The sequence below is a fragment of the Cupressus sempervirens genome, chromosome 9 (assembly GCF_028749045.1).
Source record: "Cupressus sempervirens isolate cs-2001-9-10 chromosome 9, ASM2874904v1, whole genome shotgun sequence".
NCBI lineage: Eukaryota > Viridiplantae > Streptophyta > Pinopsida > Cupressales > Cupressaceae > Cupressus > Cupressus sempervirens.
Genome location: NC_143126.1, coordinates 359,752,585 through 359,778,891, shown reverse-complemented (window position 1 = coordinate 359,778,891; position 26,307 = coordinate 359,752,585). Strand labels below are relative to the sequence as shown.

The following is a 26,307-nucleotide window of genomic DNA, read 5'->3' as shown; positions in this document are numbered from 1 at the left end:
TGATACTTTATTATGATAATACAAGTGCAATAAATATATCAAAGAATCCTATGATGCATACAAAGACTAAGCACATTGAAATCAAGTATCATTACTTGAGAGAGTTAGTTCAAGATAAAGAGGTGAAGATGGAATATGTTAACCCAAAAGATAAAATAGCTAATATATTCACAAAATAATTACCTAAGAATGCTTATGAGTATCTAAGAAGTAAACTAGGGGTGATACCCTTATTCAAGGCTATTTAAAAAGCATGAGAAGTGCCCTACATCAAACAAGATTATTGACATATGTTACACATTGATGCAGTGGATCTTACATTAGGAGCTGCCTAAAGTAATCAAAGAGTTGGAGCTACAAATCAGTCACAAGCTAGGTGATAGAGGGAGAAACTAAAAATATTCATATTAGCATATTAAGATGATAAGTCTTTGGCATTGTTGTCAAAGAGGGAGAACTCATGAGGGAGAAAAACAGAAATAAAGGAAATAAATGGAGTAATCTAGCAATCTAGAAAGGAAGAAATAAGACATAGAAGAAACATGGAACACCTAGTTAGAGGGAGATAATGGCAAGGGAGATATCAGAAGTGATCTAAAGGGAGTCATAAGGATGAGTTGATTGATTGTCTATTGATCAGAATAGAATTTTGTAACCTATTAAGAAGATGAAAGTTGTTGATAGAGGAAGAGATTTCAATTCAAGGACTATTTTCTTTTTGGTATTATTGTTGGTTATATTGATTAAGTTTGGTTTTTCATCAATTCCAAAGAGGGAGATTATTGTAAATAGATTGATACAAGTATAAAAATGTATTTCACATTATTTTGTCACTAATGTCAAACCTGCTACTTGTTGATAAGACAATTGCTTAGATGATTTGAGTACTATCATTTGTTTGATTGATGAAGATGATTTGATCAAATGAGGTAACAATAGAACCTAGAGGAAATTTTGAGTTATGATATGGAAAAGAAGTACAAGGATCAGTTAAGAAAGTGATATTATAATGCATTGATTATCTACTTAAGGTTGCAAAGAATGGATACATTGATTAAGTTTAGAAAAATAAGTAAAATAAATTGTGTCCACCAAGCTTAACAATCTCCACAATGGGTGCCAAGAAAATTTATTGTAAGTTGAGCATAAAATCAGTTGGAGCCAAGAAAAGTCAAAATTTAGTGTATACCAAGTGATACAGTGTAAGATGAGTGAGGTTTAGTTGATGACAAGCACTAGTAAACTTTAGTTCATGTCGAGTGTTTTGATAGTGGATGTTGAGAAATGTAGTATGTGTCGAGCATTAGAAGCAAGTTAATGTTGAGTGTCAACATTATAAGAAATATTGTGAATTCATTGAATTTGAGCTAACAAGTTTGATTTCTTGGATTGTGTGAATTGTGTGGAAGATAAGCTTGATGAGCTGGTGGCATAGAATTCAAGATGAACTATTTTGAGGTGAATTCAAAGAGGATTGAAGGAGAAGTTTATAGAAAGGAATAAAATGCAAAGATGGGTAGATTCATTAAATCATACATAATCCAACCTAACCCTAAAATGGATGATGAATGACAAAAGATCTTAGTTTTCTATTTATAGATATAGTTGGTCAGAAGAAAAGGTTGTCATGTGCAAGAACCCAAGGAAGACAAGGAGTCTAGGGTATTGCTTCATCCAATGACCTAAGAGAAGAGACTACTATTGGAAAGCAAAGCAAGAAGGCTTAAGGGTATGGATGCTTGAAGGGTGAACAAGCTATTAGAGCTGAAGTGTGAGAAAGCCAAGCAGAATGAAGGACTGAAAATAGAGATTTGTAATCTGAAAGTGTGTTGTAAGTTGTTATTAGATCAATCCTTCTTTTTACTTTCTAATCATTGTACTAATCTTGGTTAAATCCTTTGGATTAAGGTTAACCTAATAGTCATTTGTAAATCTTTAAATTGGGTGGCATTCTAAGTGAATGATCTAAAGTCCTCTAACAAGGCTCACTCCTAACGGGTTGATTGAAATCCTTTAACTAGGTCACATTTAACAGTGTGCATTTGAACCTTTAATAGGGTTGGCCTTTCACATGGCATCACTTCAGAAGAGTGAGAATAAGTAGCATGTTACTGGTGGTTTTTTCCAAATTTGGTTTCCACATTAAATCATTATGTCAAAAGTGTTATTGAATTTTTAATGTTTCATACTTACATTTCTGCAAAGTTGATTTGACAGTAATGTAAAAGTTTAAGTGATTGTTTGATCTAATGGATGCATGCATGATGAATATGTTTTATGGATATGGGTTCACTAAGTTGTGAAAAGTTTTATTTGTACATCTAGACCTTCGATAACTTATTCCACCCCCCCTCTCATTAATTCTAAAGAATTCCAACATCCATGCCATTGTTTAGGACAATTGAAAGTAAAGACATGAAAAATGAGATTGGAGGTTTAATTTAACTAGGTCTCTTAGAAGAACATTAGCTAATTGAGTAATGAGTGAAGAACTCTAACAAAAGTGCAAATAAGTTGTATAGGATGTTAGAGGGACTACTGGGGACTCACCAAAAGTCAATTATATTGAGAAATTGATATCCTAATATGTTAAGGTTATGAGTTAAAGAGGCTATCTTTGTGCAGGTATGCATGGTACCACTTGTAGGAAGTGGAATTGGGTTGCCTAGTGTAGGACCTTAGGAAGGAGGTCAAGGAAAGTCCTAAAAGGCCTAGAATCAACCTTGTGAGTTAGACCTTTTGATTGTGTCAAGAGGAGTTGTGTTTTATTCTAGAAGTGTTCCCTCATTTAGGAAGTGAGTCAACTCTAACCTTTGCATCAAATATTTTGTGTACAAAGACAATACAAGTTTTTAAGGATTTTGTACCCACTAAGGATCTACTAGACTATCTCATTCAATGGGAGGTTCAATGGTATAACACTAGAAATAAATTCATGCATATTTATGAGAAATTGAAAAAAAAATATTTTTCAATCTTGTTGGATATAAAACATATATTTTTTTTTGAATTCCTAAATACTATCTATTTCAAGGTAATATCATTTCTCCCTTAGGGTCTCATTTTTTGATGGTTTCCAACTTAAGAAACCTAAATCTTCATTTAAATCCAAATAAATATGGTTTAACAACCCTTCTCTCCCCCTACTATTGAAATCTTACTAGAAAAATATGCCTTTCTTTCAAAGGTATAAAATGTTTTAGATCTATAGTAAACATAATGATAACATGATAAAAACCAATGAATGAAACAACAAGGTATCCAAGACATTTTCACTTCTAAGTATGATAGTGAAAATTATGTCACAAATCAATGAGGAAAGTATCAAAATTGGCATCGATTCTTTCACTTACTATGAGAGAAAATAGGCATAAAAAATACTATGAATATATATTAGCTAGAAAAGAAGTTTGTTGCAAAAAAAAAATCTAGACAATTTTGTCTAAAAGATAGTGATATGAATACATCAATTTTTAATATTTTATCCAAAAATCATCTTTTCCACAAATCAATAAAAAAACCCTTGGATTATGTGAGGTTAAAGTTCTTTGTAGTTTTGATAATATTTAGGAGGAGACAATTTGTTAGTTCACATCAAACTATCTAGATGAAAATATTATGGGATTGTCCAAAAAATATTTTTTATAACATATTCCCTAGGTTGTATCAAAATATGAAAATGTTTCTTTACTAAATTCATTATCTCTTGAAGAAATTAGATCTATAACTTTTTCTATGCATCTAGATAAGGCCTTAGGGCAATATGGTTTCTCAACTCCTTTCTACAATAAATATTGGAGCTTTATTGGTTTTGATGTATGGGAAGAATTTAAAAGAACCTATTTAATTTAATAAATTTAAGTGTATATTCATATTTCTCATGTCCCAAATAAATCCAATCCCAATGCTTTTGCATACTTTAGTTGCATTTGTCTTTGCAACACAATTTATAAGAGTAGGTTTGCAAATGTGCTCCCCAAAATTATTTCTAATGAATGAGGAGATTTTTTCCAAGGTAAGAAGACCTTTGAGGGAGATTTAATGTATAATTAAACTCTGCATTACATTAATAAACACAAAGTTCATCCAATTATAATCAATTTGGACATGCTTAAGGACTATGATAGGGTTAATTGGAAGTTGCTACACAATACTCATCCTATTTCTTTTTTCTTCTAAGTTGTGTAAATGGAATATATCTTGTATTCATGGAGAAAAATTCTCCATCGTATCCAATATGAAGTCTTGTGGTTTCTTTTCCCCTTTCCAAGGTGTTAGATAGGGGGATTCCATGTCTCAATATTTATTTATTATATTTTTTGTTGAGATATTTAATCAGTGCATTGCAACTAAATATTTTGACAACCCATGGAAAGAAATCATTTCATCCATGAAATCAAGTTAATATTACTCAAAAAAGGCTTTAAAAATGATACTATTTTAATTGAGGAATATTCTATGAGGTAAGATCTAATGAAAAAAATGTTGACTCCTATTGTCAAGCCTTTTTGGTGAAAATTAATATTGGAAAATCCAAAAATATTTTAGAGTTATTCATTTATGGTTTCAAGTAGCACATTATATTTTCTTTGCTTTAAAGAAAACTACTTTTCATGCCTTTACCTTGACATTTCGTTGTTATTACATAGAAATAAAAGTTCTTTTGGGGAACCCATCAAGAAATCCATGCATTACAACATTTCCTCATGAAATTTTTTTATGACCATCCCTAATGGGAAGAATTATTATGATCAAATTAGTACTCAAAGTATCTTAAATATAGTATATTGTCCCTTCATATTTCTAAAGGTATTATATCAAACAAAGAATCAAATTTAAATTATTAACTTTGGAAAGGGAACAGAAAGCCTAAAGACAAAATTAACCTTTTAGCATGGGATATAATATGCTCAACAATAAACCTAAGTGTCTCATGTATTCATAATTTGATTTTTAGAAATAAATCTATTGGTGCCAAGTTGGTCTAGAAATATTTTCTAATAATAACACATTTATTTAGATGTCCAAGAAAGGATGTTTACTATGCTCTATCCCCTTAAAAGATCAAACATGTAGAATTATATGGTTACTTGGAAAGAGGTGTTTCTTTCCCATCTCACAAACTAAGGAATGATTTCCCTCTTGGAAAGAAGAATCTTTTCCTTTTCTAAGAAAAAAATGTGCTTAATGAGTACTCTTTGGGGCTCAAAACATAGAAATCATTTCTTCATAAAAAATTGTAATGAGGTGAACACCTCTACCTAGAAATATATTAGCACTACTTATATTCTTATAGACTTGCATCAAATCTCAATAATATAATAATTTATCAGAGAGATAGTAATGAAAATGTAATTTGGTCCTCTTCTACCTAAGGAAACTATTCAATCAAGAAAGGTAACACAATAATTAGGAACTCTAAAGTCAACATGAGATTTAAAAAAATACACTTTTTTGGTTAAATATTATCCTTTCTAAGGAGGGAGCCTTTGCATGGCTTTCTTTATTGAACATTTTTATCATGGTTGATAGAGTTATTAGTCTCAAGATCACTTTTTTTTTTAATCATACTATGTGGTGTTGAACTAGAGATTACTAATAATATTTTTTTGTACTATTTATTTCTCTTCTCATTTTGGTATTGGTTATTAAAAAAATACCATTGGTATTTGAATCTTGGCCCATTTGTTGTTGTTTGGATGGTGGACCCTTCTATAGTTATTCAGACCCTATTGTAAGAGTGAAACTGACATAAATTTCATAATGAATCCAACAACATTGACACAATCATTAAAAAAATTGAAATGTCTTTATGAATGGCTATTAATGCTCATTTTATTAAAAACAAGTGAGTTAATTCTTGCTTCACTGCTAAAGATTTGTGTACTATAACATATTAGAATATCATCACTCTTCCCTACAAAGGAAGCCTCCTAGCCAATAAAGCAAAATAGCTCAATGGGAAAGAGATCATTTGGAAACCACTAGATTGTAATTTCATCAAACTTAACTTTGATGGTGCATCCAAAGAAAATTTGGGCATTTTTGGCTCTTGCAACATTTTGAAGGTCAAAAGTTATTATCATTGATGTAATTTCTAGAATACTTTCATATGAATTAGATAATATTGTAGAAGAAAGGGCACTTCTGGCTAGAGTAAAATTAGTTGTTTCTCTAAAATATTGAATATATCATTAAAGGAGAATCTCAAAATATTGTCTCAACATCGAGAAAATTTGAATTCCCAAATTGGAAAATAAAATAAAATTTGCAAGATTTTTGAGGCATTCTTCTTTATTTTGAGCACTATCAAACACTTCATTGCTATGGGGGTGAGGGTGGGGGGGGGGCGGCTAATAATATAGTTGATGGTCTTGCAAATAAAGGTTTCCTTCTAGATATTATTTAAACTATTTTTTTTTTTTTTTACAGTAAACCATGGAATATTTAAGCCTTTAGCCTTTAAATTATTAGGACCTTCATATTAAACTATGATGATGACATCATTTCCTTCTTCCTCTCCATTCTAATTTTGGTATAAGCTGATACTTTTTCCTAGCTCTAGATTTTTATCACTACACTGCTAATGGAGCCTATTGACACCTTAAAGCCATACTAATGATTTTGGGATGTATTGATGTTAATTCTATCATATAATGGATCTTTTCCTTGTCATCCTTGTCTAAATTTTCTTTATGGAAGATTTTTTGGATTTGCATGTAGTACTTATGGTTGGTTATTATTTGGTAAATTCTCTTATCTCACTTGGCCTTCTAGATTTGGTAATGGTCCACATATTTATATTAGTGATCATTTTGCAATATTTTTCCTCCAGTTTGGCTTCCTCTTTATCAATATTTTAGGTGATAGAATCCTTCTATGATCTCCTTGATGGGCTATGCATACTTTGTTGCTACAATGTTTTTAGTATTTTTTGTTGTAGTGTGTATCAATGTTTTCAGTTAACCACCTTATCTAGTGGATCTTAAAATTGTATGGAACATATATTTTTTCCCCTATGAATAATTATGGATAGGTATGAATAATAGCTTTGGCATTTTATTTCAATGCTTGAAGTAAACTTTGGTAGAGTACTGTCAAAATTTATTCATCTAAAGATAATTGCTATATCTAGAAGGCTCGACAATATTTTAAATCTTAACAAGTTGGTATGTGAAAATACAATGGTAATGAATGATATACCTTCATGTCTTGTGTGTCTCATGATGACCATGCTAGCATGAGTATCTTTATTGGTTGAAATGTGTTTCTCTTCACTTTAGATGAATAACTATTGTTGTGAGATTTCTTCTTTGGGTTGATTTTATTTGTTTCCAGAGTTGAGGATATGATCCAATTGGAGTTGAGACTTATGATTCTCCATATTGTATCCCCTCTTCTATTTTATGTCTTTTGAATCATATAGATCTCTTTGTCATATGTTATTTTGTTGGTCTTCTTCTTGGCACTTGTATACCTTCTATAGAGTTTGGTTGGATATTTTGCACTTTTTGCCTCCACTATTTCTCTTTATTTGTTTTGTGTGTTATATTTCTATATATATATATATTTTAAAATATTTTTCTTATAGAAATATATTACATGCATACTATATTTTATCTTAAATTTAAAAATAATTTAAAAATTAGATAAATGTTATTACTAGGATATAGATTTTTGTGTTCTCTATTAACATTAAGTGAAAAGGCATTGCAAATGTGGGTTACTATTGGAGTTACAAGCATTTTACGACTAATACCTTATCTTAATAGGGATTTTCTTTATTTAATTTTCATTTATGTATCGATTATTAGAAGAAAATTCTTACGATAGTAATGGTAATTTCCATCCTCCGTAAGAATTAGTAAAATTTGAAAGAGAGAAAGTTGACAAAGTATTGCATGAAATCTTTGGACAATTGGATTTGAAGTTATCCTAGCTAGATCAATTTGAATAAGAACAATAATGGTGATTTTCATCCCCCATGAGAATTAGTAAGTTTTGAAAGAGAGAAAGTAGACAAAGTATTGTGTTAGATCTTTGAACACTTGGATTTGAAATCATCCTATTTAGATGAGTTTGAACATAAGAGATTTAGTGCAAAAATAAAATTATGCTTCAAATTCAACACAATTATCTCTACCCTCTATCTAACTCAATAAGCACATCATATTCCATTTTTTCATGTATACTATCTTAAATATTTAGAGATAAAAAGTATTATGTTAGCATTTTCATTCGCAAAAAGAGATATTTAATCAAATTACATATCTAATATTAAACATACTAAAAACCAAAAGATAACTATTTTCATATATCTTTTGTAAGGGTTGAATGTCTTGATGTAGTACAAAATGAAATGAAAATATGAGTTATTTCTATTTGTTTTATATTTTTGAACCTCAAAGAATTTAAAGTTTTAGATTTGCAGTTCAAAATGTCCTTCTTGCATTGTTAAAAGATTTCTCTCACTTACTTCAGTACAATTATTTGTCATTTGGTCCTTAATTTAGATAATGCTTGCAAATTTTATAGTTTAGTCTAATTATCCAACATCATATATTAGAAAAAAGGGATGTACAAGTTGAGTATACCTTTTTTAATCTGACAGATTTTACACCGTCTTCAAGTTTTTGTTCAATTTTATGTAATTCTCCAACATCCAAAGGACCAAGATCTTCCCCCATTAAGTGCCTAAAATTTAATTCAAATAAAAAAAATTAAAAAATAATTATTTTCATGGTTTCAATGAGATCATGTATATTGGCTCAAAGGTTTTAGCTTTACCTTTGTTGTTTTGTTAGGGAGTCAACCTGAGCCCTCAAGCGTGCAATTTGGTGATGCCAATTCTGCTTTACACAAAGTGTTCCATAAAAAATGTTATATTAGCATTATTTCAAATCATAAATGAGATATATCATGCATTCTATTCTAATATCAAAGTTAGTTTCAAATTTTTAGGAGAAAGCATTCTTTACATATAAATTATAATTAAAGCTTGTAAAAGCATCATTATAAGACATATTTTCCCTAATGTTATATCTACTATTCTCTATTTTTTTTTCTAATTTTTTCTCAAATAGTCTAACATGTTCCCCAAATGTCAAGTATAATGACATGAAATCACCCCCCTCTACAAAAAGCACTTGTAGCTTTACTTTTTTTAAATTTATTTTTAACTATGACCTAATTTTAAATTCAATTAGAGGAGTAAATAACAAGGTTATTTTGATTTAATAATATTTAATATTCAAAAGGACATTCTAAGGTATCATCTAGTTTTAAGCTTATCATTTCTATATTGCAGTCTATATATAGCTTGAGTGAAAAATGAAAAATGAATCATAACAATAAGATCAAAGAATACATAAATTTTAGCAAACCAAGGTTACATAACCAGTTTTAAAAAAACTTCCCTATCATATCATGCCTTCACATAATTAGTGCTATTTTTATATTAAAATGATGATTTGGATTAGTTGAAATATTTCACTATTGTCATGTTTTATTTTATTTTAAAAATGGGGTACATTTTTTAGTCAAATGAAATCTAGGAATATAAAGCAAGGCCCAAGGCTATTAAATGATCACTCAACCATTATAAATGAACCACACCCATAAAGGGAAAACCTACACTACGTTGTCCTCCATAATTTACTATCCACTATAGCCTTCTAATTTGTCCTTATGAGGTTCAATTCATCAATATCCCACCAACTTGGATTCTCCAAATCCCATTTTTCCAACCAATCTACAACCATGTTCCATTCCCTTAGAATATGCCAAAATAAATATGTTCAAGCATGTGACACAAATTAAGTAACTATTTCACCACCAAAATCAATGGCCAATTTTCTTCTTCAAGATATTAAACATTTAACATATCAATCATAATGTAAGAATTAGACTAAAAAAAATCCTTTTTAAACCAAGACAACATCTTTTTTTATAGCACAAAGAATAGCTTAAGTGTCCATAAGGTTGTTAGAATGACACCCATTATAGGAAGAGAAAATAAACACAATATTTCCATTTTTACATCTACCTAATCCCAACATATCTCAGATTCCTACTAGAAGACCCATCCATATTGATGTCAAAATTACCTCAGAAGAAGCGAATCATCTTTCCGCTCTATGAATTTTCTTTTTTTGAATGCCTCAATCTTCTTCCACCAAATGGACATAATCCACTACCTTTTAGGTTTAACTTCCTTACTACAATAAGTTCCCCACAATCCATAGGTCTAGTAACATCATATTTTATAATAATAGTTTCCCAAAGTCCACGCATATTATTCTACAAAGGAGATCACTTATCATTTTTGAATCCTAGATAATCTTTCTATTCCTTTCCAATCATAAATTTTGAATAATTATACCAAGAAGCCAAGATACTTATAGACAAATGATTTGGTAGGAGGATGTCCTAGGCTATTCCAAAAAACTAACACTGAAGAAGCTTGAATATAGACATGATTACATAATCCCTACCATAGGTCCATAGGAGCCATATCTCCCTAAAATAAGAACACTGAAATAAAATATGGGAAACACATTATTTATTCTTCTTACAAAGGTCACATATATAACCTTGAGGGCTCTTCTAGTAGGTCACCCAAACATGCTCTTTGGTAACAAAGTAATTGAAATCTATCACCCTAATCCAACCAACTACAACAAAAATGCCATAAAGGGGCTTGAAGATGAGGGAACTAAGAGATAATAGGGGGATGACCATGCCAATAATTATACCAAAATTTATCCTATAAACCCTCATTAGAAATCCAAAAACTATATGCTTTAATGAGACTTTTCCCTTTCTTGAGGGTGTCCCATATCATGGATCCCTTCCCTATTAAGTTGCACAATTGCATGTCTGTCATGTCCCCTTTTCAAATAATTAAAAATAATAATCTTTTCTAAGGCAGGCAGGCCCAAAAAGGTGAAGTTTTGGAAAAAAGAGATAATCTTTGGAAGCCAATAGACTAATAAATGAAAATTATTATTAAAATATATTTTATTAACCCCGCTTGGACGTGAGTTAGGGTTATGCCCTCTTTTAAGGAGTTTGGAGGCATTTTGGGCTCATTCCAGAACTTGATTTTTGCTCATTTCTTTGTTATTCTTCAGAGGCTACCAAACCTATGGAGAAGGAGACCCAAGAATGGGAGTTTGTAGGTTTATAGTAAGACTAAGGATGGGATTTTGAAGCCATTCCATGTGAATGCTCATTCAGAGTTTGTCTTTGTGCTGAACAGTGTAGATTTGTGAGTTTTCGGGTGTGTTTTTGTAAGAGTTTGGTGTTTCCAGTTGAGTATTTCATATCAGTTTGGGTTGCTACTATATGTCAGAATTTAGATGTTAAAATAGAGCTGAATATATTTATTTGGTCATGATTATACTTTTTTGATAGATTATTAGTGTTTCTGTAGTGTTTTCGGGCTATTCTATGTTGTTTTCGAGAGCTCGATGAGCATTGTTTTTATCCTCCGTTTGTGAGCTATTGTGTAAATGTTATACAGATCTGAAAATTTTATTTTGTAGGCTGCTATGCTGCTGAAATTTCTATAAATATGTCCACTTTCATATTTACTAATAATATGTGAAGTTGTGAAGTTTTTGACACTATTTTTCGGCATACTCGATTTGGGGTTTATTGAGAAATTGGTGGATCTTTGAAAGATTGGTTGTTTGATCTTAAAGATCTGATTAGAGGCTTGAAATATCATATAAAATCAAAAAAGGGACATTTCAGTGGTATCAGAGCTATGATCTTTCTAGCCTGCGGGTTTGTAGAAGTTTGCATGTCAGTTTTGACAACTACCCAAATCTTGCATGTCATAATTTATGGTTGCATGCTACTTCTAATCATTTGCATGTTAGTTCTTGGTGAATTTGGTGGTTGCATGTTTCTTCTAATTAGTTGCATGTCAAAATCTATGGTTTCATGCTACTTCTAATCATTTGCATGTTAGTTCTTGGTGTTTGAAGAAGTTATAGCCTATTGGGGTTATACTCTACTTTATCCAGAATGGATAGGTATAGTATAGAGTCTGAGAGGACACGATCTTGGACAATTGATATCCAGAGTCAGAACAATAGAAAGGATGGTTATTTAGACATTCGAGATAAACTTAGGAAAATAAGCCATGACATGTCTGAATAGTTGGTTGAGCACCACCATATGATGAATGACATGTTGTCCGACCCAGCTAAGTTGACCAGATTTCTATTTGACAAATTTTCTCATAGGGCAGGTGACACAATTACCAAGAACTTGCATGAGGAGTTTGAGAAACTAGCTTATAGTGAGGTAGAGGTCTTAGATTCTACTCTACCATAGGAGGTAGTGAGAAAGGATATTACACAGATTGATAGTAATGGTCAGCTTGATACTCAAATTGAGACAATTGTATACAGGTCGTTAAAGGGTGATATCATAGGTATTCAAAATGGTATAGTTACAACAGGTAGTGACTACAGCGTAGTGGGTTCAGATGATGATTATGAGGATATTTTTGTGCCTGATGGTGAGATACCTGGTAGAGATGAGCAGACATTAAGCATTCATGACTTTGCTGAGAAAGAGTATCGGGCATAGTTAAATGCTTCGTCACATGAGGTTGAGGCTGGTAGTACTTCACACGATTTGTCTAGCCAGCTGAAAGTGAACAAAGATAGTATTGTGACTTCATTATCTCATCATGAAAGGTATGTGGAGTTAGTTGGTATTGGTCATATTACTCAAGTGAAGATTTTGCTTGAGTTACCAGCTGATTCTAGTTTACAGATATGGACTCGAGATTATTATATTGGCATTTCGGATTCAATTGACTGGAGATCTTTAACACTTTTTGGTAGTAGTGTTTGTTTGGGTGCTATCATGGATTTGATTAGCAAATTGCACGGTGTTGTCTTTTCTTGTGCTAGCAGCTTGTTTGATGTTGGTATTAGTTTTTATACACCGTTGTTGGGCTTTGTTCATATATCCAGTCGACCATACTTGCTAGAATGTGTTGATGATCTTTCATATTTGGCAATGTGTACAGATGAGTCCTAGGATCATATTGGCATTGATGACATCCAAGAGGATGCAGTGGGTAGTTTTGAAGACTTAGTTTCCTTGGGTACAAAGGAGTTGGATAGAAGTGCTACAATTTTTGATACTCTGTATGTTGATATGAGCTTTAGAGTTGATTCACAAGATATGGATGGTAATACTCTAGAGACTAGTAAATTTGAGGATACTCCTTTAGACAGTGCATCAGAGGAGGTTTGTAGGAGACAATCAAGCCAGTGCCATCATGTGTCTAATTAGTTGAGATTTAGTGAGCGAGATATTGCTATTGCTTGCCAACATTTTGATGTTGCTCATCAATTGTTAGTAGTTTATGGATGGGGTTCTCCTACTAGTGATGAGCAGGGAGGCAGTTATCTTTCCTTGACAGAGTTCCACTCTTTATGGGAGGCTATCCAGATTCTGAGACAGGATTACATGCAATTGGTAGCTGATAGAGATTATCTTATAGAGTGGGGTAGTACAACATATGATGCATTGTTGGCCAAGGAAGATGAGGCGAGTGAGCTTACTGAGCAGCTTGAGGTGACTTCTAAGATTCTTGAGAGTACACAGTTGGCTTTCAAGGAGTCACAGTTTCATTTGGCTAAGGTGACCATGGAGTTAGAGCAACTATAGTCTTTACTAGATTCTGTATAGTCACAAGCTGTGGTGTCTGATGATCTGAGGATGTCCATGGTTGAGATTGTCAAAGATAGTGGAGATGGGGATGCATCCATCCTTGATACTAATATTGGCATATCGGGTTCATCCCCACTAGAGTCAGGTTCAGTTGAGTAGGGTGCTATAGCAGATTGTTGTGGTATGCCTGACATGGTGGTGACCTCTAGCACTAATGGCATGAAGACTAGAGATTCTAGTGAGCCGATAGTTGGCGTGGTTTCTACTAGTAATACTACTCCCTTGGCAATGTCTTTAGAGGTAGTAGTTAGTTCCAACTTGGTTAGTGATTGATTGCAGTTAGTTACATCTAAATTGCAGTTTGAGCCACTAACTAAGATTGGCGCATTCTATTAGCATTACATTGTGAGGTATGCTCATCAATTTACCTTTGATGACCATGTTCATGAGATGATGATACAGAGATGTACTTTGGTTCCTAGTGCTTATCATCAGTTATGGGATAGTTTGATGCCTCGGGATGAGAGTTGTGATGGGCACGACATGGCAATAGGTTCTGTAGTTGACAACTTGATAATACGTGACTTAGAGCAAGAGTTTCAGAGTGATGCTTTAGCGGGCATTGTTATTGATTCTACTCCTTTGGCTATGACATCTCCTGACTTAATTGGTGATCAGTCACAGTGGGTTGTATCACTTGTTCATGGTGAGCTGTTGACTGAGGTTGGTTTTTTTATCAACATTATATTGAAAGGTATGTACATCAGTTAGCATTTGATCCTTGTGTTGAGGATTTGATGGCAGGCAAATTTGGTTTGGTTTCTAATTCTTGCTATTTATCTTGTAATTTCTTTTCACCATCAGCAATGCATGGGAGTTATGGTTACGAGATAGTGGCCAATGATTTGTAGAGTTGTGTTGATTGTAGGAGTTGTATAGTGTGTGGATTCTCCATACTTGGTACAGTTTCATTCAGCAGTGTTCACCATTGTTGCAGAGTTGGCTTGTACACTCTGTATAGGCCAGTGGGATGTGTTGATGGTATTTACTATGTTGGCAGTTTGATTTGTCCACTTTACTTGGGTTCTGATGTTCTAAGAGTTTGTGTCTCATGGGTTTCTGACTGTGGTAGTGGTGATTTTGGAGTTTGGTTGAGCTGTAATTGTCAGTTTGGTTATGGATTCCTCTTGGTTATATTGCAGGAGCCTATGTTAATTGATAGTAGTATAGTTCATGACTATCCAGGTGGATTGATTGGTTTAATGTTTAGCCATTTCTTGAGGATAAGCAATTTTTGGGAGGGGAGGACTTGTCATGTCCCCTTTTCAAATAATTAAAAATAATAATCTTTTCTAAGGTAGGCAGGCCCAAAAATGTGAAGTTTTGGAAAAAGGGGATAATCTTTGGAAGCTAATGGACTAATAAATGAAAATTATTATTAAAATATGTTTTATTAACCCCACTTGGATGTGAGTTAGGGTTATGCCCTCTTTTAAGGAGTTTGGAGGCATTTTGGGCTCATTCCAAAACTTGATTTTTGCTCATTTCTTTGTTATTCTTCAGAGGCTTCCAAACCTATGGAGAAGGAGACCCAAGAACAGGATTTTTTAAGTTTATAGGAAGGCTAAGAATAGGAGTTTGAAGCCCATCCATGTGCATGCTCATGCAGAGTTTGTCTTTGTGCTGAACAGTGCAGATTTGTGAGTTTTCAGGTGTGTTTTTGTAAGAGTTTGGTGTTTCTAGTTGAGTATTTCATATCAGTGTGGGTTGTTGCTGTATGTCATACTTTAGATGTTAAAATAGAGCTGAATATATGTATTTGGTTGTGATTATACTTCTGTGATAGATTATTAGTGTTTCTGTGGTGTTTTTGGGCTATTCTATGTTATTTTCGGGAGCCCGATGAGCATTGTTTTTATCCTCCGTTTGGGAGCTGTTATGTAAATGTTATACAGATCTAAAAATTTCATTTTGTAGGCTGTTATGCTACTAAAATTTTTATAAATATGTCCACTTTCAGATTTACTAATAATATGTGAAGCTGTGAAGTTTTTGGCACTATTTTCGGCATACCCGATTTGGGGTTTATTGAGAAATTGGTGGATCTTTGAAAGATTGGTTGTTTGATCTTAAAGATCTGATTAGAGGCTTGAAATATCATATAAAATCAGAAAAGGGACATTTCAATGTCCAACCTATCAACAACCTTGAGTTACTTTTGAGCAATGAATCTAGCCTAATTCTGATCCAAGAAAGTAAACCACCTCCAATATAGATTATAAGTTATAACCTAACTCAATAAGTTATCACGTCTAAGTCCAAGACCTACCTCTTTCTTTGGTCCACATAGTAAATCTAGCTTTTGATGTAGGAGCATCCTGGCACAAGGGAAATCTTGCATCACCTAAAAATATTTTATTTTTAGTCTTTTCTATTTTAAAAGGCACAAGTAGATAGGTTGGTTCATTTTAGAGTTGTAAGCCTACCATAAAAATCTCATTGCCCAAGCATTAGTATTAGAGAAGTTATTACAGATTTTTGATGGAAAAATTTGTAGAAAAATATTCAGGCTCACTATTGGAGGCCTTAAAGTGCCTGGATGAGGTCCAAAAACTTGATGGAAGAGCACTAGTGTAGTTTTGAGCCTATAGATTAGGAGCTAGCTTTTTGAAAAGTGGTTATAATAGCCAATCAGAGCAATGGTTCATGAGTTATGGCCTTTGGAAGTAGGGCTACCAAAATTTCTAAAATAATTTGTCAAAGATGTAATTGGCCGAATCTATGTGTATTGTTAAGGTCTGTTAGCCCTAGGTATTAAGTTTGAGCATCCAGAACCTTCCTGGGTGGCATAAAATTGCCTATTTAAGAAAGGCATGAATATTGTCTAAGACAACTCTAGGTGATAGTTCACAACTTGTTTTGCAAATTACTGTACTAAAGGTGCCCATGAGGGTTAGCATATTGTACTTATGAATTCTATAATTTTTCATTTGTGATGCAAATAAGAAGTCGATATTTTGTTCTCACATTTTATGTTGTTTCTATGTTTCTATTGTGAGTAATGGCATTAAGGTGAGCTCCCTGCATCAAGTGGTATTTGAGCTAGAGTTCTTGAGTGTGTGAACAGATCACCGACTGTAGGGTAGTTCACACCAGGACCATGGTTTGAGATGAGCATGTAGATAGATTTCTAATTATGAGGTAGTTTGCACTAGGGTTTCAATGGAACTACAAAAATGTCTCCACGAAGAGAGCATGGTAGAAGAGCTGTAGCTATTACACTTGAGGGTTTTTGAGCCCTCCAAAGAAAAATGCAAGCATTGTAAGAACAAATGCATAGAAGAATGAATCTTCCCATAAGAGATGAAAGCAAGGATGAGGATGAAGTAGAAGAAAATGCCAAAGCAGAGGTAGTTCTAAATTCAAAGGAAGAGAGGCTTTACAGGGCCATCTCCAAGATTAGAAAAAGACCTAAGTTTAAGGTTCCCACATTTTTGGGAAATCTTAATCCAGAGGAGCTAATTGATTGGATCAATGAACTAGAGAAGTACTTTGAGTATGAAGATATTGATGATCCTAATAGGGTCAAGTTTTTGAAGGCAAAACTAAAGGGACATGCAATAATCTGGTGGTAGGAGGTTCAGTTGGAGCAAAATAGAAAGGGAAAGGATAAAATCACCAGATGGGATCAGATGAAAGATAAATTGAAGTGACAATTCATTCCTATGGATTATGAGCTGGATTTGTTAAACAAAATGCAACAGTTGAAGCAAGAGGGAAAATCTATTCAAGAGTATACCAAAGAGTTCTACTGAGTTCTCATTAGAACTGACCATGTAGAAGTTGATAAGGAAAAAGTTTCTCATTACCTTAATGGGTTAAGGCCAAGCATTTAGGATGAGCTAAGTCTGGTTCAAATGAGTAATATTGAGGAGGCATACCAATTTTCCCTAAGAGTTGAGGAGAAAGTAAGCAAGAAGTTTGACAATAAGAATAGTGGAAGAGGTCACAGTGGAAGATCTAGTGGATCTTATGGTAATTTTAATGATGATCAAAAGAATAAGGATGGGGCTAGAAGTAGTAGTTATTACCAGAGGGGAAATTATTTCAATCATTTCCATGATTAGGAAAATAGAGATCAAAGAGGAAGAGGCGGATGACAAGGATCTGGAAGAGGAGGCTTTCGTGGAAATTTTTTTCACTATGGAGAAGAAGGGCATAGAGCATTTGAATGTACCCACTACCAAAGAAGGATAGATCAAAGAATAGAAGGTCAGGCGAGAGTTGCACATGTTGATAAAGATGTAAGATCCTCACTTTTTGAAGATGCTAAAAGAGGAGAAGTCCTAATTAACTGAAGAGTCCTGCTGAGTAGTGAGAATGAACCTAAACAAACAAGGAGCTTGTTTCACACAAGGTGCAAATGTGAAGATAAGTGTTGTGATGTGAATATTAATGGTGGAAGTAATGACAATCTAGTGTTAGAAATGATGGTCACCAAGTTGACACTGAAAAGGTAGAAACACCTGCATCCATACCATATTGCTTGGGTGCAAGATGACCATAAGGTCATGGTCAATGAGTAGTGTTCAATGAAGTTCAAGATTGGAAGATACCAGGATGAGATCCTATGTGATATCATACCTAAGGACATATGTCATATGTTGTTGGGTAGACCATGGCAGTTTGATAGGCATGCTATACATGATGGGCAAGAAAATACCTACACTCTAAGGATGGAGTGAAACATAAGTTGAAAGCATTGAAGGATAAAGAAGAAAAGATATGTAGTGCTACCAAAATATGTTTTGTTAATGGAAAAGAGTTTCTTAAATGTATGAAGCATGAGCATATGTGTTGTGCTATAATTCTTAAAGATAGTAAAGAAGAAGTAGAGGAGGTACCTGTAGAAGTTGCAAATATGTTGAGAGAGTTTTCTGTATAGTATTAGATAATGTACTTGAAGGATTGCCCCTAGTGAGGAAGAAAAGTCACCAGATGGATTTGGTTCTAGGAACCAGTTTTCCAAACAAGGTAGTGCACAGAATGACACCAACAAAAAGTGAAGAGTTGAAGAGGCAAGTTCATGAGTTGTTGTAGAAGGGGTTGATTTGAGAGAATCTGAGTCCATGTGTTGTACTAGTAGTATTAGCACCAAAGAAGAATGGAGAATGGAAGATGTGCATAGATTCTCACACTATAAACAAGATCACAATAAAGGATAGATTTTTATTGCCAAGGATGGATGATATTATGGACTGTTTGAGTGGAGCTAAGTATTTCACAAAGATAGATTTGAAGAGTGGGTACCATTAGATTTTTATTAGAGAAGGTGATGAGTGGAAGAATACTTTCAAGACAAGGGAAGGACTATATGAGTGGTTAGTCATGCCTTTTGGGCTAACCAATGTACCAAGCACTTTCATGAGGCTCATGAATGAGGTAATGAAGGAGTTTCTAGGTAAGTTTTTCATTGTTCACCTAGATGATATATTGATCTTTAGTAAGACATTAGAGGATCATTTGATTCATATTCACAAGGTGTTTGATAAGTTGAGGGAAGAATAGTTACTAATAAACTTGAAGAAGTGTAATTTTATAAAGAAAGAGTTGGTGTACCTGGAATTTTTAGTCTTAGAAGAAGGTCTAAAAATGGACCTAGAGAAAGTGAAGGCTACCTTTGAATGGCCTACTCTGAGGAGTGTGATAGAGGTAAGATCTTTTCATGGAAAAGCTACATTTTATAGAAAGTATACAAGAAGTTCTAGCAGTATTTATGGACCCTTGACTAAAACAATGAGAGGGGATAGGAAAGAGTTTAAGTGGACTGTAGAAGCAGATAAGAGTTTTAATTTATTGAAACAAAAAGTTACTGAGCAACTTGTTTTAGCACTTCCTAATTTTAACAAGGTGTGTCAAGTAGATTGTGATGCTAGTGGTATTGCAATAGGAGTTGTTTTGAGCTAGGAAGGTAGACTTGTTGCTTATTTTAGTGAGAAGTTGAATGATGCAAAAAGAAAATATTCTATTTATGATTAGGAATTTTATGCTATAATTCAAGGATTGAAGAAGTAGAGATACTATCTTCTTCCTAAGGAGTTTTTTTTTGTATACTGATTATCAAGCTTTGCAATATTTGAATAGTAAGGAAAATTGAACCAAAGGCATTTAAAGGGGGTTGAGTTTTTGTAGAGTTATACATTTGTTTTGAAACATAGGAATGGGAAGTCTAAGAAAGTTGCAGATGCTCTTAGTAGAAGATAACTTTTGTTGACAAAAACGTAGATAGAGGTGGTTGGGTTCAAGGAACTCAATACATTGTATCTAGATGATCTTGATTTTGGTGAAGCATGGAAGGCTTATACAGAACTAATTACACTTGATAGGACAAAGTGGTTTGATATCATGATCCAGGATAATATGTTGTTCAAAGGAAGCCAGTTGTACATTTCTAGAAGTTCAATGAGAGAGAATCTCATCAAGGAGAATCATAATGGAGGACTGGTTGGACATTTTGGTAGAGATAAAATAATAGCTTTGGTTGCTAAAAATTATTACTGGCCACATTTACAGCAAGATGTGATAAAATTGTACAAAGTTGCAAAGTATGTCATATGGTGAAAGGAGTGAAGCATAATATAGGGTTGTATCAGCCATTACCTATACTAGAGAAGCTATGGGAGGATATCAGCATGGATTTTTTTTTTGGATTACTGAGGACACAACGCATGCATGATTCTATTTTTGTGGTGGTTGATAGGTTTTCAAAGATGGTACATTTTATTCCTTGCAAGAAGACTAGTAATGTTGTTCACGTAGAAGATTTGTTTTTTAGAGAAGTGGTGAGATTACATGGTCTATCAAAGAGTATAGTTTTAGGTAGAGATACCAAATTTATTGGGTATTTTTGGCATAGATTATGAAAGAAGTTGAAGATAGATTTGAAGTTTATTTCATCACATCATCCACAGATTGATGGATAGACAAAAGCTATGAATCATAGTTTAGGAAACTTGTTGAGATGCTTGATTGGAGATAAACCAAAAGGATGGGATATGATTCTACCACAAGCAGAATTTGCACATAATAATTCTATCAATAGGAGTACTGGTAAATCACCATTCTAGATTGTATATGGGTAGTTGAACTGAGGTAGTTGGATTAAAAAGAGATAAGTAGTGCTGAAGTAGAAAATTTTGTTGAACATTTGAAGAACATCCACGAGGAGGTGAGGAAGCACATCATAAAGATAAATACACAGTATAAGGCTAAGGTAGATGTGAAAAGGAGATGTAAGGAATTTTAGATTGGAGATGAAGTCATGGTTCATTTAAGAAATGAGCATTTTCTAGTGGGTACATATAATAAATTAAAGATGAAGAAGTTTGGACCGTGCAAGATAGTGAAGAGGCATGATTTTGGAAATGCGTATGAAGTGGAGTTGTCTACTAAATTGAATATTTCACTAGTATTTAATATTTTAGATTTGATAGAGCATTATAAAGGAAGTGATGGAGATGAAGTTGCAAAAGTGCAGTGGAACATTCCAACAGCTAGTTTGGCTACAAAGGATATTGAGGAGATACTAGACAGGCATGTTGGAAAAAGTACCAGAAATAGAACTTATGAGGAATATTTGGCCAAATGGAAAGAGAGACCAGTTGAGGATTCATCATGACTAGTAAAGGAGGAAGTTAGCCATCTTGGTTTTCCTCTAAGCACCTAAGACATGATAGGGTCACTTCTCAAATTACCTTGGGTGTCTGATGCAAGAGCATCCTGGGTGCAAGGGCAATCTTGCATCACCCAAAAATATTTTATTTATAGTCTTTTCTATTTTAATAAGGACTAGTAGACAGGGTGGTTACTAGTTATGGGAACTTACTATTTTTAATAAGTTTTTCATACAAGCTTAGAATATTCTCATTTTTTATAGGAAGGTTCATTCTAGAGTTGTAAGCCTACCATAAAAATCTCATTGCTTAATTATTAGTATCAGAGAAGTTATTGAGGATTTTCAATGGAAAATTTTGTAGAAAAATCTTCAAGCTCACTGTTGGAGGCCTTAGAGTGCCTAGATGAGGTCCAAAAACTTGACAAAAAGGTGCTAGCATGGTTTTGAGCCTGTAGATCAAGAGCTAGCATTTCTGAAAAGTGATTATAATAGCCAATCAAAGCAACAGTTCATGAGTTATGGCCTTTGGAAGTACAACTACCAAAATTTCTAAAATAATTTGTCAAATATGTAATTGGCTGACTCTATGTGTATTGTTAGGGTTTGTCGGCCCTAGGTATTAAGTTTGAGCATCTAGAACCTTCTCGAGTTTGCATTTGTGGTGCGAATATGAAGTCCATATTTTGTTCTCACATTTTTTATTGTTTCTATGTTTTTGTTATGAGTTATGGTATTAAGGGGAGCTCCCTACATCCCTACATCAACTTTACTAGGCTCCAATTGGATGAAAGGAAATTATTAGATGTTTTTTTTGGTGAGAGAGGGTATTGAATTCTTTCAAAAAACTAGGAGACACTACATGTATAATAGAGGGCTTAAACAATAGACTTCAGCCAAGTCACTCTTCTAGCTAATGAGAGCCATCTATAGGTCCAATCACTAATGCTCCTACAAATTTTCTCCAAAATTTCTTTCCAAAACTTCCTACTTTGAGAATCCAAAAATCATAATCCCAATGTAGACTAGAGGAAGGGTTAATAAGAAATTTGATAATCTAAACAATCCTATTTTAGACAAGATGAGGAGTTTTAAAGAAAAAATAAGAGACTTGTCCTCATTAATTTTAACCTTAACATTGCCAAATAATCATCTAATCTTCCTAAATTGTAGCACATCTATGATTCTAGTCCTTTTCTTTAAATAAGTGTCATGCATAACTTACAAATGAGAATATGGAGGTATATCCTTAGACTAATTCCATCCTTGAATCAAGCCTATTCTAACCTTAGAATTAATGAAGTTGCCATGACCCCCAACCATTATGATAAAGAAATAAGAAGATAATGGGTGACCTTACCAAAGACCCTTAGAGGCACTGGAAAGATTAGAAGGTTCTCCATTTACAAAAACCAAGAAAGAAGCCAAAGAAACACAAATCGTAATGAGGTTATTCTAGTCATTGCTAGCAACAAAAACTTGGAATCTTTTATTTGTCTTGATACATAACTCGAGTCTATCAACAATTATTTTAGTGAAATATTATATACCACATTACAGAGAGTAATTGGTCAAAATTTTAGAATGTTCTCCAAAAGAGGAAAGTTGATTCCCCCTCTATTTCTTTCTTCTCTATTACCATGAATATAATGTGGACTCATGCTCATGCTAAAACACAAAATCTAAGTTGTAAGAACTTGTACTTAGATTCTTAATTATGCTGCATTTTAGAATGTATGGTCACCCATGGATTTTGGGGACTCAAACTCCAAGTTTTCTTTTCATTTCAAAATCCCTACTTTAATTGGGGCCCACCAACTAAAGGGTTTTTTAGTTTTTGCAAGAAATAGGCCCTGGGAGTAGGTTAGTACACATTTAGACTATTCCCCCATAAAATCTTTAAAATTTGACTTAGAGGTTGGGACTAATCACTAAATAGGAAATTTAAATTCCCGTTGGCTCTATTCAAGCTTTGAGATATGAAATGTTCTTAAAGGGTATAAAAGAAACTTGCCTTTCCTTATTTGAATATAAAAGAAAAAATGAAGACCATAACTTCTCAAGCTCTCTACTACAGTCAATTCTAAGGTAGACTTCAACCATCTAAGGCATTATCAACCCAATTTTATCCATTATAGAGAGCTTCTCTCCCATGATGGGCAAGTAGAGGAGATTCACAATCAAGAAAGAAGACCAACTCCAACTATTCAAGAATTCATTCCATTCTACAAATAAAGAACTTTGGAAAAATAAAAATAATCAATATGTAAGATATGTCCCTCATGATTTCGTATTAGGTAGTTCAAGTGTGTACTCAAGCAATTAGACCAAAATTCTTAATCAAATTTAAACATGTACTTGTGTTACGAAGGTATATGACACATTAATTTTTAGATCTATCCTATTCTCTATTGAACCATGTTTTTTAATTTAATTTTAATTTTGACTTGGTTGATTCCAAATTGGGGTTTGATTTAGGCAAACCCATTTGTACACAACAATTTTCTTGTTTTATGTCTGCAATAATAGGTGATTCTTACATTGGGATTGTTGGTGTTTAACACTACTAAACAAAAAAAATGCTCAATATCAAAGTGATAATACTCACATAACCTAGGGATTAGCCATTTCCTATCAAAAATTACATGTGAAAATCACTTGGATCCAACTTCAACAAAACCAAGGGTGGTTTCCTACTCTTTAAGCTCTATAGAACCAAGGTGGGTATACCTACGAGATGATTCAAATGCATACTATTGTATGAGAATTATAGTAGTTTCATTCTACTTCTCATCTTCTATCTTTAGACACATACATAGTTTATCCATTTCTTGACATTCTCAAATTCATATACATCCCTCATAAGTATATTTGGTCACAATTCTCCTTGGGTTTACAAATATTTCTAGAAATATCAACTACCTAAGACTCAAAAATTAGATATAAATGAGTGCTGACCAGCATTTATATAACCTTGAACAAAATGGAATGAAAATGATTTTGATTTTATAATTGATTTGATATTTAGTGATAGAATTTACTCTTACTTGCTTTTGATTCATGTGACTAGTGCCTTATCCATTGGGAAAAAGGTTAACTATTGCTAGGAGATCTAGTTCAAATAGCTTGTAAATGAATCTATCAATTGTAATCACCCATTTCCATTCTTATGAAATATCCATTTCATAAACTCATAAACTCTACTAATTTACTAAAGCATTTAAATAATTTCTTGAATTAATAAGCAATAGTAGAACTAGTATACAACCCATCTAGACTGCATTTAGTCAATTAAACTTTATTCAAATGACTTCAAAGTAAACAAACTCATAAAATGGAGATAGAAATTGGTGACACAGATATAATGTAAGTACCCCTGTGTATTATCCTTTTAGATGATTAATACAATGACCAATAAAAACTCAATGGAAAGCCTAGAATATCTTGCTAATTCTATCATTTATATATATTATCAGAGAGTACACAATTGAAAGTAAACTCAAAACAACTACATACAACTAGACTGGCTATACTTTTCTTAAAAGATGCAAAAATTATACAAGCCTTTGGACCCATCACAATGCCTTGAAAACTCATTTATATAAGCATGAGTTGCAACAAGCAAAGGGAAAAATGTGATTGATAGGTGTCCTTTTACAACAAGGAATACAAAAAACTATCAAAATATATTTGAACTCTTAATTACAAAAAGAAACAACAAAAATAGTTGCATATGATAGCTGGAGCATCAAATCTTCAAATTTTTGTCCTCATCTTCAACTACCCCCAGTTGGTAGAGCCTTTATTTCAGCAATTTCCTCCCATAAAATAATTTCTCTTTTTTTTGGCCACTCGCATGCTTTGATTTTTGTTAACTCACCAACAAACTTTTGCCACTTGGCATCTGTAACTACCTTCCCCTTTGTGATGAATCTATTCATTTTAGTTTCAATTTTGAACAGAGTATCAATGAGTTCATTGAAAGAAAGCTCATCATTGTTACCTTCAAAAATGGATACCACCTATGGAAAGTCTGAAATATGGTCAAAAGAACTAGACCATTCATTCCAATCTTTTATTTGGCTATCAAAATTGAGGATTGAAAGGATTAAGGAATAAAACCCATTAATCAACACTTTCATCTTATTCTGAATAATTTCCAATTTTCCTGTAAAGAACTGTAATAAATCCTTTACTTTATCCATGCCCTCTTCAGTAAAAATGACCTTATCAGGAAGGTTTGGCTTCTTAGCTAGTAGAGGTATCAATTTATCAAAAAATTGCATATAAGGTCCCCATTGCTAGAAAATAGGGTCAAGCCAACCTATTACTTCTTTGCACATTTGCTCAGTAGCTTGCAAGTTGTGAATGCATTATATGCATCTTGAGAGATTCTCTTCAAGATTTAGAAACTCTCTTCAAGAGTAAGCTCTGTGATTTAGCATACTCAACATTATACCCCTTTGTCGACTTCCACACTTACTACTAGCACTATTACCCCTATGGGTATATCCTCTATTTGGGCCTCTACTTCAATAGTGTGCATAACCTTCTCCACATTCCCTTGTGCATGTTCTGCCTCTGTTGCATTTTTGAGTTGGTCCTTTAGGGATGTAACTTCCTCTTCCAGGCTCTGAACTTTTCCCTCCAATTCTTCTATTCTTTGTTTTTGCACATAACTTGTTTTAAGTTCTTCTTCATACAGTTTTCTAACATCCAAGCATTAATTATAGGAAACAAAAGCCTATCCTCAATCTATTCCATCTTTATTTCATTCATGAATACAAACTGTTTAACCATGTTGGAGATTTCCTTGCCAGTGGTGTTGTCTAATGTCCAAACAATCATATTGCCCTGAGTAGTCTCCTCTACATTCATCATTTTAGGTTTCTTAGTGTTAGGGGCAACACTCCACACAACTAGGGTCTTAGTAT

The 26,307-nt window shown here is 33.3% G+C and overlaps 1 protein-coding gene across 1 annotated transcript in view; it reads right to left on the bottom strand.

The window, feature by feature from the left end:
- The window catches only part of LOC149538782 (MADS-box transcription factor 6-like), a 265,623-nt gene that overhangs the window by 118,622 nt on the left and 120,694 nt on the right, over window positions 1–26,307 (bottom strand). Inside the window, exons 3-4 of the mRNA XM_089798932.1 lie at window positions 8,788–8,849; window positions 8,595–8,694 (exon numbers count right to left, since the gene is read on the bottom strand). Of these exons, the coding sequence (XP_089655058.1) occupies window positions 8,595–8,694; window positions 8,788–8,849 (162 nt within the window). The remainder of the gene's footprint in view (window positions 1–8,594; window positions 8,695–8,787; window positions 8,850–26,307) is intronic.